Source organism: Pleuronectes platessa, chromosome 3 (assembly GCF_947347685.1).
Source record: "Pleuronectes platessa chromosome 3, fPlePla1.1, whole genome shotgun sequence".
NCBI lineage: Eukaryota > Metazoa > Chordata > Actinopteri > Pleuronectiformes > Pleuronectidae > Pleuronectes > Pleuronectes platessa.
In genome coordinates, this window is record NC_070628.1 from 1,451,899 (window position 1) to 1,464,941 (window position 13,043).

General features: G+C 45.6%; 1 protein-coding gene across 1 annotated transcript; it reads right to left on the reverse strand.

The window, feature by feature from the left end:
• Positions 1-221: 221 nt before the first annotated feature.
• Positions 222-3,938, reverse strand: LOC128430171 (E3 ubiquitin-protein ligase pellino homolog 1). The gene is made up of 6 exons (XM_053416159.1): positions 3,841-3,938; positions 3,508-3,637; positions 2,313-2,414; positions 1,675-1,869; positions 1,377-1,565; positions 222-1,088 (listed from the first exon to the last, which is right to left on the reverse strand). Exons 1-6 carry the CDS (start codon positions 3,924-3,926, stop codon positions 510-512), a joined length of 1,281 nt encoding a protein of 426 aa, XP_053272134.1. The 5' UTR covers positions 3,927-3,938; the 3' UTR covers positions 222-509.
• Between the last annotated feature and the right edge of the window lie 9,105 nt (positions 3,939-13,043).

Genomic DNA, 13,043 nt, shown 5'->3' on the forward strand with positions numbered 1-13,043 from the left:
TAAAGTCTCTGCAAAGTGGTTCTTCTTTCCTAACTCGTTTCCTAGCTCCTTACAGCTTCTCATCTTTCCTTGAGCGAGGAACAGTGGTTGGGAAAGAGATTCTTCTTCTCTCTACATGATGTCATCACCACAAGATGGCCGTGTTTGTATCAGAGACATTTTAGTTTCATGTTTGTAAAACCAGAGGAAGTGGAGACGTGTTTTATTTAGTTCCAGAGAAACAGATCAAATATCAAAACATTCATGAATAGACACAGAAATAAGTTTTAGTGGAAACGCTGTTAAATTCATTTACAAAAGACTGAAGAGATAAAAGAATAAATAAATCAAACATGATCACAGTTGACGTCAAAACTGTCAGAATCATATATATAAATAAAGAAAGAGCAGAAATCATGAAATTACATATATTTGTAAAATTAAGTTAAATTCATTTCATTTTCAGGATTAAATTATGAAAGGTTCCCAGAGTCAGAGCTCGTTGTCCTGTGCAGGCGTCTGATTGGTCTCTAGTCCAGTGGACTCTGGAAGATGAGTCTGACGCAGCCCAGGTCTCCGCCCAGCGGCCGGATGCAGAACGGGCAGGCGGCCTGGAAGGCGTGCGTCCCGTGCGGCAGGCGGATCTGACTCCAGTACTCCGCGGTGCTCTGGGAGCAGACGTGTCCGCAGGGGACGAAGGCGTGAGTGGGGGGTTCTGCATCCAGATAGAACCCCGCCTCGCAGCCCAGCCACAGCGGCACATAGGGGCCCCGCGCCCGGCACATGGGGCACTCCCTCTCCTGACATGCCGCCTCCACCTCGGGGTGGCGGCGCCCCCCCCAGCCGTGGTAGCCGTGCACATGGCCGCAGCGCAGGTAGGCCCAGGGCTGCTTCTCGTCCAGGACGTCCTTGCGGCGCAGGCTGGGGAAGGCGAGCGTGTTGAAGCCCACAGGACACTGAGGCCGCCCGGCGTTCAGCTCCTGCCGCAGCGCCTCCAGGTGGTTGACGGTGGGGGTGTGGGCCAGGCCCTCAGCCGTCCGCCACAGCAAGGTGGCGCCGCACAGGTCGATGAGCGAACCGTCCACCAACTCGTTGGACTCGGAGGAAACCTGGAGACGAGATGGAGGAAACGTTACAACCTCTAGGCCTCGTCCACACGAATACAAGTTACTGTAAAAACTGAAATGAGGTCGGTCCAGACCAGAGGTTCAGATCTTATCAGTTGTGGGTTAATGGTGAGAAAGATTCTACCTGAACGTCTCCACAGCTGGAGGAGAAATGTGGGTCTCTGACTCTAAGTGACAGGGTTCAATTGATCAGTTTTCTGTATTACACATTATACAGAACTTCTCCTGTTAGATTTGCTCGTGTCCGTTGGTGCTCAGTGTGTTCCTCACCGTCTTCCCTCTCTGCTGAGCTGACCTGGTCTCCCGCAGCGTGAGGGCGTTGCCGCAGACGGAGATCTCCCTCCACAGGCCGGGTCTGGAGTCCTGGCTGAAGCCGTGACGCGGGTGCATCACCAGGACGCCATTGGTGGTCAGTCCGTCCATCTGGCCGTCCTGCATCCTCCACTTGGCCGCCCTCTCCTGGGAAAACATGTTTTTGTGTTTAATGCTTTTATTTTGAACAGAACAAGTTATTTGTAATTACATGGAACACAAGCAACGACCGGCAGCACCGGGGAAATGGGCCTACCCCGAGGAAGATGTTCTTGGAGGAGTCGAAGCCGGCAGCGTAAACCCGTGCAGAGTACGGCGGGTTCCTTTGGCAGATGATGCGGCACGCAAAGCGGGAAATCGTGCTCTGAGCCGCCGGCTGGGCGAGGGCCTGAGCGCCGGGCACCATGTCCGTCACCACAAAGTCGATGGGATTCTCCGTAGAGCGTCCGATCTGCGATCAGAGAAACCACGTTACACGAGACAGGACAAGTCCAACTGAGCAGGAACCAGAACTTTATTAATTAATAAATTCACATTGGAATCAAGACTCTGAGACGAGTATTATCTGAATCCAGCAAAGAGGACATGTTTGTTTTAGGACAGAAAATATCTCTCAGCGATGATGAAAACCCAGAAATCACTTCATCTGTGTCTCCGACAATCTGCAGCCACATGGAAAACATTCCCAGTTGAGCTGCAACTTAGTAAATATGTGAAACACGTTCTTTTTAATAATTTCTAAGTTAAGATTAATTGAGTGAATCAAAAGAGAGATACGGTAAAGAGGATGAATCTCAGTTTGAGATGTCAGCTGTTCTTTCAGGAAGTTCTTCTTCCTGGGTTAACCTGACCCTGACCCTATTGTAGGTGGAGATCTGTGTGGAGGATACAGACCTGGAACATGTCTGTGTTGCTGTCCTGGGTGTACTCCACCACCACCGTCTGGGCCCGGGACAGAGTGTAGGAGATACTGTGCTGCTCCTTGTTGCTGACGGCCTGAAACACAGGAGACATCAACAGATTAAAGAAACATGTGAGGTGAACTCCAGCCAACATGTCTGAGGTGGACGATGGATGGATGATGGATGGATGGATAATGGGTGGATTATGGTTGGATGATGGGTGTATGATGGATGGATTGTAGATGGATAACAGAAGGATTGATGGGTGGATGATGGATGATGAAGGGTTGATGACAGATGGATGATGGATGACAGACGGATGATGGATGCATGATGGGTGGATGGTTGATGGATGATGGATGGATGACAGATGGGTGGATGACAGACGTATGGTAGATGGATGATGAGTGGATGACAGATGGATGGATGGTAGATGGATGGTTGATGGATGATGGATGGATGACAGATGGATGATGGGTGGATGACAGACGTATGGTAGATGGATGATGAGTGGATGACAGATGGATGCATGATGGGTGGATGGTTGATGGATGATGGATGGATGACAGATGGATGATGGGTGGATGACAGACGTATGGTAGATGGATGATGGATATATGACAGATGGATGACGGACGGAGGAGCTCTCACCTTGGAGGATGTGTGGACGGTGCTGGGTGGATGATTGGTGTATGATGGATGACGGATGTATGACAGATGGATGGTAGATGTATGACAGATGGATGACGGGTGGAGGACAGACGGATGATGGATGGATGATAGGTGTATGATGGATGGATGGACGATGGGTGTATGATAGGTGGATGACAGATGGATGACGGGTGGAGGAGCTCTCACCTTGGAGGCCTGGGTGGAGCAGGACGTGTGGACGGTGCTGGGTGAACGTTGGGTGTATGATGGGTGTATGATGGATGACGGGTGGATGACAGACGGATGATGGATGGATGATAGGTGTATGATGGATGATAGGTGTATGATGGATGATGGATGTATGACAGATGGATGATGGGTGGAGGAGCTCTCACCTTGGAGGCCTGGGTGGAGCAGGACGTGTGGACGGTGCTGGGTGTGTGATGGGTGTGTGATGGGTGTATGATGGATGACGGGTGGATGACAGATGGATGATGGATGGATGACAGATGGATGACGGGTGGAGGAGCTCTCACCTTGGAGGCCTGGGTGGAGCAGGAGGTGTGGACGGTGCTGGCTCTCACACCGTTGGCTCTGTTCCGGCGACTCAGAGCGAAGCCACTTTTCCGACGGCTCTTGTCAGCGCAGGTTAGAGAGCCGTTACATCTGAGGACGTGACACTGCTGGTTACTAACATGGGGGGGGGGGGGGGGGCATCTCACACCCAGACCAGCAGGTGTGAAGTCAGGTTCAGGAGAGTACTGGAGTACTGTGGAGTACTGGAGTACTGTGGAGTACTGTGGAGGACTGTGTCTACAGGTCCTGATGCTGGTAGTGATGCTGTTAAATGTGCAGAGTGGAGATCTTACCCCAGCAGTAGGAGCTCTCCATATTTGATGGGTCCTTTGGTGGAGGCGGGGGAGGTGGGGATGTTTTCCTGCCCGAGTGAAAACATCTGTGCGGCGTTCTGGGGGGGGGGGGGGGGGGGGTCGCCCTCAGAGCGTCTCCATCAGCGCACTGTCAGGACACGTCACCTACACACACACACAACAATAAGAAGTTGAACAACTTTGACTTCACATACACACAATCTGATAATTAAATGTAAAGTGAGTCGTTTCTCCTCACGTCACTTTGAATATTTAATTTAAAATGTAAAAACAGCTGCTGTGGCATTCACACAAAAGACACACAAAGGCTTCAGCACAGCCTCGCACATGACTACGATACACACACACACACAAACACACTGTCTTTGTGCTGGGAGCAACAGTGGCACACAATCTACGTATTGACTGCAGAGCACTGGGTGAGGCTGTGAGGCAGCAGCGGCAAACTGGGCCTGATGTCATCATGCTTTCACCACTGAAAACATCCAATAATAACAATTATCAATATATATATATATGTACATATTACTACACATCTCATAAACCATTGTAAATGATGATGGCTGATAATTGAAATCTAAAATGAATGGGATTGTACTTCCTGAACCGAGCTGGTGAAAGGAAGAGTCCAGCTCATCCCATCCTGTTCTACTGGGGGGGGGGGGGGGGGGGGGGGTGAAACTCTCCCACTGCTCTGTTTCACCATCTAAACTGTGAAAATGATTATTGAAAACACTGTGACTCTGGGAAGTGACTGACATCGACCACGTCATTGACCAGCGTCCCGGGGGAAACCCTGCAGGCTCCTCCCCCCCCCCCCCCCCCCCCTCCATCAGCACCGGCTCGGCTCAGTCCCTGAACCCGAGAGGCAGAGGACAGACAGAGACTCACTGCCTGGATCTGGACACCAGGGAGGACGGCTCGTCTCAAACAAACCCTCTGTTGTGAATGTCTCTCCTCTCGTGACGGAGACGTGACCTCCGCCCACAGACTCCACCCGTCACTCATGGTTCCTGATGGAGGACACAAAGCTCTTTGGGTTTCAGCTTCTTCTTCAACATCACAGGGAAGAGCTTCGTTTGTCATGGTGGCGCCCACTCTGCCTCCCACTCCTTAGATCAGCATGGATTTGAATCTGACTCCATCACTGACGTGGACTTCACGTGTGAGACAAAGTGAATCAACGTGTTGACTCTTGACTGTGTCGTCCCACTGGTTATTATGACTCTCAGTCAGTTGTTCTCACAGGAGATGGAACCATCAGATTATTCAGATTGGGGTCCGGATTGGGGCTCATTAACCAGATGAACCAAGATGACACACGGCCATTCATGTTTGGATAAGAAGACGTGAAGCTTTGCTGGAGGATTTCACTGAAGATCAATTTCATAAGAAGAGTTTGTTCTTTAACATTCTGTCATCGTAGAGTTTTTCTCAGAGCTTTGTGACGATTAGAATCAGAATAAAGTGTTTTGCCGTTATTTCAAATGTATGATATTAAGAAAGACGAGGTGTGTGTGACACTATTCAATCACTGATGGATTCGATCTCCTGATTCATTTTCTGAGCAGATAACAGCTTTAAAAAAACAGGCCCATGACCAATATGCCTTGGAATGAAGGGTGCTAAGATGACGGTCTCCTCAGCCTCCCTGCTTCCATCCACCCCCTCTCTCCAGGGCCGGGGCAGCGCGTGGCGGGGGGAGAACGGGTCGGCACGCTGCTGCAAGTCGACAGTTGGACAAGACGGCAGAAAGTTAGGGTTTCAACCGGGGGACAAAGGCAGCGTCTGCAGGGACAGATGCGCCTGCTGGACGGGGAATGCTAATCAGTTTGTGTGGCCTGAACAAAAGAGACCAGCTGGACTGCAGAGACCCAGGAGGGCCGGCCTGTCAACCACAACCACTGCTTCATGCACACACACACACAGACTCTCACACACACACAGACTCACACACACACAGTAATCAAAGTGTAATTACTTGGTGTAAGATGTGTAATTACTTTATATATAGTTAACAGCAAACTTAAAATCCAGGATTTGAAGGAAACACTACAGGAGTATTTCGGGATACTACACAACATACATTCAGTCAAAGTGTAACTGTGTGTATTATTATTTCAAATGACACGTGTGATGTGGTTAAATAACTATCTTTCATCCTGAATTCAACATCACACACACTTCATGTAGAATCATCACAGGGAACAGGAGTGTTAAAGTTTAGGGAACAAAGATAATCCATTAAAACGATAAACACATTAGAAGTTAAATACACTTATATCAAATAAAATGGTGACAAATAACACAAATGAGCTCAAATCTCTTTAAACACAACAGTTCAGTGTTGAGATGATCAACGTGGGATTGTTCTGAATGTAAAGATTAAAATGACAGAAGACTCGTTTCAGTGAAGTTGAATTAAACCGCTTTTCACACATTGAACTGGTTGAGCTTCAGTTTTCAAACTGGTTTGAAATCAACTCACAGAAGTTCGGAGGTTCCTGGTGCGAACGTCCCGCTCACCGATGAGCTCACCGATGAGCTCACCGGCCTCTGAGCGCTGAGCCGGACTCGGTGTTAAAAACGTCACCGGGACTTTGAGCGAGTTCTCTTCGGTCAAACGTTAAATTCACAACAAACCCAGTGAGCTTCAGCTTCGTCTCCGAACCGGCCTCTGATTGGCTGATCCTCACATTCTTACCCTTACAGCGACCAATGAGCGCGCTTCACACCCGACTGCAGCCAATCAGAGGCAAGGAAAGGGCGGTTCTTGAAAGACAATGCTTGAGCCTCTTCCTCCCAAATCTTTTCAAAATAAAACAAGGAAGTCCAGCAGCGGCATTTCAAAGTTAAGCAATTAAAAGAGTTTATTATAAACTCTTTATATATTTTCAGTAGTAGAACAGATTTTTCCTCTGTTTAGTAAAGACGAATCATAAACTATATTTTCTCTTCTCCCTCAAGTCACTGAGCTGAACGACTTCACTGCTCTGTTTGAATTCACCTCCTGGACGTCACACAGTGACACATGTCGGACTGCAGTGACTCCTCAACTTCAACACAACTCAGCTTGTAAAGTGCAACATTAAACTTATGGATGTTTGACACAGCAACAAGCAGAACAACGTCACGTTAATTCTCAGAAAACTAACCCTAACCCTAACCCTTTTTTTAAAGACCACACAAGTCACATAAAATCACTTCCTGTGAAAATAATGTGTTATTATTGCATAACACAAAAAGCCAGTGGAACACAACGTTATATGTTCGTCCAGAAACAGGAATAAAACAACTTCAGAGTGTTTGGACTTAATTCTTTATAAATGAAACCTACGAGTAAAAGTCCACTTTTAGATTGTTAATGTTTATAAAGCTGCATATTTATTTTAAAAGTGTCTTTGCAAGGTTCAGGGAATGTTTAATTCATTTTATTATAATACTGGCATTTTTTTTAAATACATACATTCTTTGACCTTTTGTCCTGTGGAAAAGATTTCTTAAAGATTATAGGTTTGAAGTCCTTGGAGATTTATTGAATTATGAATTACAATTGAAGTGATTATTAGCAGTTGAACAATTTGGAGCAAAACTCAACTGAGCTGAAAAACGTTTGTTTCATGATCACTTTCCTCAAACTGTGTGTTGCTGCAGCTCCTCTTTTCAGCCTCTGTCTGAAACACTTGGTTTTACCTCCTGTCTCTTTAATGCCCCCCCGCCCCTCCCATAAAGCCCAGTCTGCTCTGATTGGTCAACCACTCCCAGTATATGTAGGAAATGTCCATCATTTATTTTAATAGGAAATCCCACTATCTACCAACACTTCGCCTTCCCATTCCCTTCTCACCCCCCTCGCTGACAGGGGGGTGGGGGGGGGGTCCAGCTTCAGGAGGGGAGGGGGGGCGGTCCAGCTTCAGGAGGGCCGGGTCCTAGTCATTGGTTCTGTTGTAGTAGTCTTTGTGGAGATGGATCTCCTGGACTCGGGCCACCTCCTCTATGGGGGCTGCTGGGACTGAGGAGGAGTTTACCCAGGTAGACTGTCCACATGGAGGAGGAGGAGGAGGAGGAGGAGGAGGAGAAAGTCACCTGTCATGTGTTATAGGAGCTTTATCTTACACTTGTAAAAAAACAGTACAAACACAAGCCGAGCAGTGTTAGATCCTCCACAGGATGCTGCAGGTACAAGCCTCGGTCCAGCCCGTTGGTTCTGGTCATAGATAGAAATGTATATAAACACAGAAATAAGCTGGTTATGAGTCAAACCGGCTGTTACACTTAAAGCCTGAACAGCAAAGACACAACAAAAGCACTGAAAATAAAGGAAATTCAAAGAGGACAGATAAATAATAATAATAATTTATTTAAATGGCTTGGTGAAGAAGCACTTTATAACCCCAACCCTCGTCCCACCACTTCCTCCTCTCTCTCTCTTCCTGCACGTACCGGTCATCATAGACACAGTGGGCGGCGGACACCCCCCACTGGCTGGAGATGAGAGCCCCCCCACACAGACGTGGGTACCCCACCTGAAGGCTGGTTTACCATGGACCCTCCCCCTCCGAGGTGTTGGTGCCCCCGACAATACATCTGGACACCTGCCTCAGGCCGCACTCTGAACACACACACAAACACACAGACACACAAATGTGTGTGTTATTGTGTGTGTCTGTTTGTGTGTTAGGTGTTTAAACGTGAGTCTGTCAAGCAGCTGGTGATGAAACCAGCTGAAAGCCAAGGTCTGCACCTCATGACCTGTGTGGTATCATTTCACATGTTTCCTGTCACAGCTCTCACCACAGACAGGTGTATGACCCATGTGTGGGCTGATGAATATTTTCGTATATGATCTATTTATTGCTGCCTCCAGTTTGGCCTAAAAAATATTAGAGTAGGTCTGAGAGTGTTGTTTCAAAGTTTGTGGTTCACAGACCTTTCAGTTATTTTCATTTCGATCCTTAGATACACACGTCCAAATGGTGCACATGGTGATTTGGGGAAACATAAGCGACATAAAGTCACACAGTTAATAAGTAATGATATGAATGAATACGTAATTCCACATTTACTGTATATTTGTGGACCAAAGTACTAATTACAAAGTCGAACTTTGATCTTACAACTCAAATTTACGTTTAATCTTCACCAAACTTCACGTTTGATACTGAATATAAAGATGGACAACATGACAGCTACCCCCAAAGTGAAGCCAAATGATATCTGCCCCCCCGGTGGCTGGCTGCAGTGTTTGTCATAAAGCCGTCCTCTTCCATGGGGGGGGGGGGGGGGGGGCTTACAGTTTCAGTTGAGGAGGAATCAGGTTTGTGGTAACAGCCACTAAAGTCGTTTGTCACATTCTGTTAAATGAATCAATTCACAGTTATTACAAACCACAGTTTAATCTAACACCATCAGACTCAGCAAGCATGTAAGTGTAAAGAGGAAGGGAGGGGGGGGGGGGTGTTTAACAGTTTTAACGTATCTTTCTCTTACAGAATCTGTCTTTATTCTCAGACTCTGTGTTGTAGGTAGACGTGTCTGTGATGTCACTGAGTTTCATCTTGTGCACATTATTTATCTGTGGAGGTTTGTCTTGTTTGAAGTCACAGACGAGAGCAGCAGCTACTATGAGTGTAACTGCAGCAGCCAGTGGATTTGTTGTCCTTCTTCTCACTGTGACAGGTACTGTACCTCTACATTCATGTTCTCACTCTATTTTACACTCAGACTTCTGATTCACCTGAAGTGAGTTTGAGAGAGAAAGTTAAAAATATAAATGAACCATTCATTAATTTTCAGATCAGCACCTGTAAAGTGGTGCAGAAAGAAAATATATGAATGAATTATCATCAGTATTATTTTATTTTGTTTAGAAGTTTCTATCGTCTAGAGCTCAAAATATTACAGAGGCTGAAACATATTATCATTATTATTATTATTATTATTAGTATTATTGTCATCATGACTGAGTTCCTCTCCTCTCGATGAGGACTTGTCATCAGTGTGTGGAGTCATTAGTTGAAATGCTATGGAATGCTGCTCATGGAAATGTGTTTCTTTTCTACAGAGAGTAAAAAGTAAACTAAGTGTTCTCTGGTGTGGTTATGAATCTGATTCTCTGTGTTACAGTGGTACAGTGTGAGAATGGCTGGCGTGTGAGTTACACTTCTACTGAGATCTGTGCCATCAGAGGATCAATAGTGGAAATTACCTACACATACCCATCCACATTTAATAACCATGATACTACAGTTCAGGAAGCTTTCTGGTTCACTAAAGAGAGTAATGGGATTTATGTTGATCTAAGGACTGATCCAGAGTATTCAGGTCGTGTGGAGAATCTCTGTGGAAACAACACGTGCACTCTGAGAATCTCTAACCTGAGAGAGAGCGACTCAGTTGTGTACCAGTTCAGGTTCACAACAAACCAACCTACTGGGAGTTTTACTGGTTCAGCTGGAGTCCCTCTGTCTGTCACTGGTAACATTTACATCTGAACATTCATTCATTTATTTCCTACATCTTGTTTGGTTCACTTGAGTGTGTCTGTGCACTTTTATATGCATGTGTGTGTTGTGAGTTTGGACTAAAATGAATTCCTTGTTCTCACACACAGGTTTGCATGTGCAGGTGAGCAGATCAGGGAAGCGTGACTCTTCTTACTGGGCAGAGCTCAGGTGTCAGAGCAGTTGTCGTCTTCATGATCGTCTGAACTACGTCTGGTACAAGAATCAACAGAAGATGAAGATTGAAGGAGCATCTTATTCAGATGATTTTCATCCTGAAGACAGAGTTTTCTGTGCTGTTAAAGGACTCGAGGATTTCCGCTCTCCACCAGTGTGTGAGTTTAATCTTCAGTATTTCATTAACTGCACCATCTGCTGGAGTATTTGAGATGATGCATTGTACCATAACTTCATGTGTCTTTAAATACCTTTTTCTGCATGGGCACATTAAACTCTTGAGATACTACTGTCAGTACTGACTAACTACTGCAGTACTAGTACTAGTATTCTGCTTGTGTAAATATAGATGGAAGACAGCATAGTGATCGCCCCCTGGTGGCTGGCTGCAGTATAGAACATACATCCTGCCTCCTCCATGTTAGGGGGAAGGACATGGACCAATCTAAAAAGTCAAATACATTTTTGTCAAAGATGGTTTGTGTCATTTTAGGTCGTTCTTATCAAACTCTATTGTTCATGTTTCTCATAAGTTTGGTTTTAATTTGTTATTTGATCAAATGAAAATTAGATTCCTCACCTCCAACAGTGTTTCTCCCTCACTCTGAAGTCTAAAGGGAACTTCACTGTGTTTTATGTGAACTGAAAGTTTCCTCATCATAAATTGAAAACCTGTCGACTGGTGATTCACCAGAGAAAATACATGGAGTTAGTTTTATAATGTATACGTTTATCTTCTCTGATGTGCTCTGTGTTACAGTGGTAAGGAGTCAGATTAACTGGGATGTGAGTTACACTTCTACTGAGATCTGTGCCTTCAGAGGATCAACAGTGGACATTAACTCTACCTACACATACCCATCCACATTTAATAACCATGATACTACAGTTCAGGAAACTTTCTGGTTCATTCAAGAGAGTAATGGGATTCACGTTGATCTAAAGAATGATTCAGAGTATTCAGGTCGTGTGGAGAATCTCTGTGGAAACAACAAGTGCACTCTGAGAATCTCTAACCTGAGAGAGAGCGACTCAGCTGTGTACCAGTTCAGGTTCACAACAAACCATCTTGGAGGGAGAGTAACTGGTTCAGCTGGAGTCACTCTGTCTGTCACAGGTAACATTTACATTAGAGTCAGTTTGAAATGTTAGTGTGTATGTTGAAATAAAATCACATGTTTGTTCACAGACCCTCAGCTCCTGGTACATGTGAGGAGATCAACAGCCAATCCATCTTCTACCTGGACAGAGCTGACCTGTCACAGCAGGTGTCAGCTCCCTGATCATCTTTCCTACGTTTGGTACAATAACAATAAACCTGTTGGACGAAAAAAATACTTTCACCTCCGACACTTTAATGCTGAAGACAGCTATCATTGTGCTATAGAAGGACAGGAGCGTTTCCCTTCTCCTACACTGTGTGAGTTTACTCCTCCTCATGAAGCTTCAATAATGTGGAAGTAACTTAAATTTAAACTTTGAACAACTAATGCAGACAGTGTTTTGATTGTATTCTCATCCTGTGTGTAAATATAAACTCTCCTTCAGACGCTCCAAAGCCTCCCTCTGTGTCAGTGAGTCCCTCTGGTGAGATCATGGAGGGCAGCTCAGTGACTCTGACCTGCAGCAGTGATGCTAACCCAGCAGCTAACTACACCTGGTACAAGAGAAGTGGAGATAAACAAGTTCAACGTCTCAGTGAAGAGACACAATTTGTCCTCAGCTCCATCCGGGCGTCAGACTCTGGAGAGTATTACTGCACAGCTGAGAATGAGCTGGGAAGGAGTTCAGCAAACATCTCTATTACTTTGACATGTGAGTGAAACACAGGTTATTAAGTGAAGAGATATTCAATCTGTCCAATTCTTTGTCCTTTTACATTTTAAATGTGCAGATATGGGTCGTTTGACTTCTGCCCCATAAATATTCCCAGTCAGACCATCAGCAGCACAAAGAGGAATCCACCCAGCGTCAGTAAAAACATCCATAAAGTTTTCACCATCCTCAGTAAACTTGACAGATATTTCCTTCGCTGTTCACATTCACATGACGAGCAAACAGCTCTCAGCAGACAGACTGTGGTGAAAACAAAACCCTGCTCCTGTGCACACGTCACACATACACCACCCAGCAGGGGGAGCAGTGGCTCATTAACAGTTTAAGAGACACGCCCACAAACAGGCCACTCTGAACAGGGCTCTTCACATGTTTTATCATGAAGAAACTCTGTCTAATTGTGGAAAAGGGTCATAATATGTCACGTTTAAGTCCACGTTACAAACTGGACCATGGTTTGAAATCTGTGAACATTCAGGGGAGTCTGGAAGCAGAAGTGCAACAGGAAGTCATTGAGAAAAACCTCTCACTTAACAAGAAGAAGAATTTACCTGTGTCAGTTTAACAACCTTGCTGTTGTAACTCAGTGACTCCACTCACCTGAGAACCTTTAACTTTAACACATCATATCATATATGTCTCCAAATGTTAAACACAATGTCTGTC

Excerpts from the sequence above, each read along its gene's own strand:
- LOC128430171 (XM_053416159.1), bottom strand. The coding sequence starts at position 3,926 with ATGTTTTCACTCGGGCAGGAAAACATCCCCACCTCCCCCGCCTCCACC. Across the intron at positions 3,638-3,840 it reads GGAGAGCTCCTACTGCTGGG|ATGTAACGGCTCTCTAACCT; the intron begins GTAAGATCTCCA and ends TCACGTCCTCAG. Across the intron at positions 1,089-1,376 it reads CTCAGCAGAGAGGGAAGACG|GTTTCCTCCGAGTCCAACGA; the intron begins GTGAGGAACACA and ends TCTCGTCTCCAG.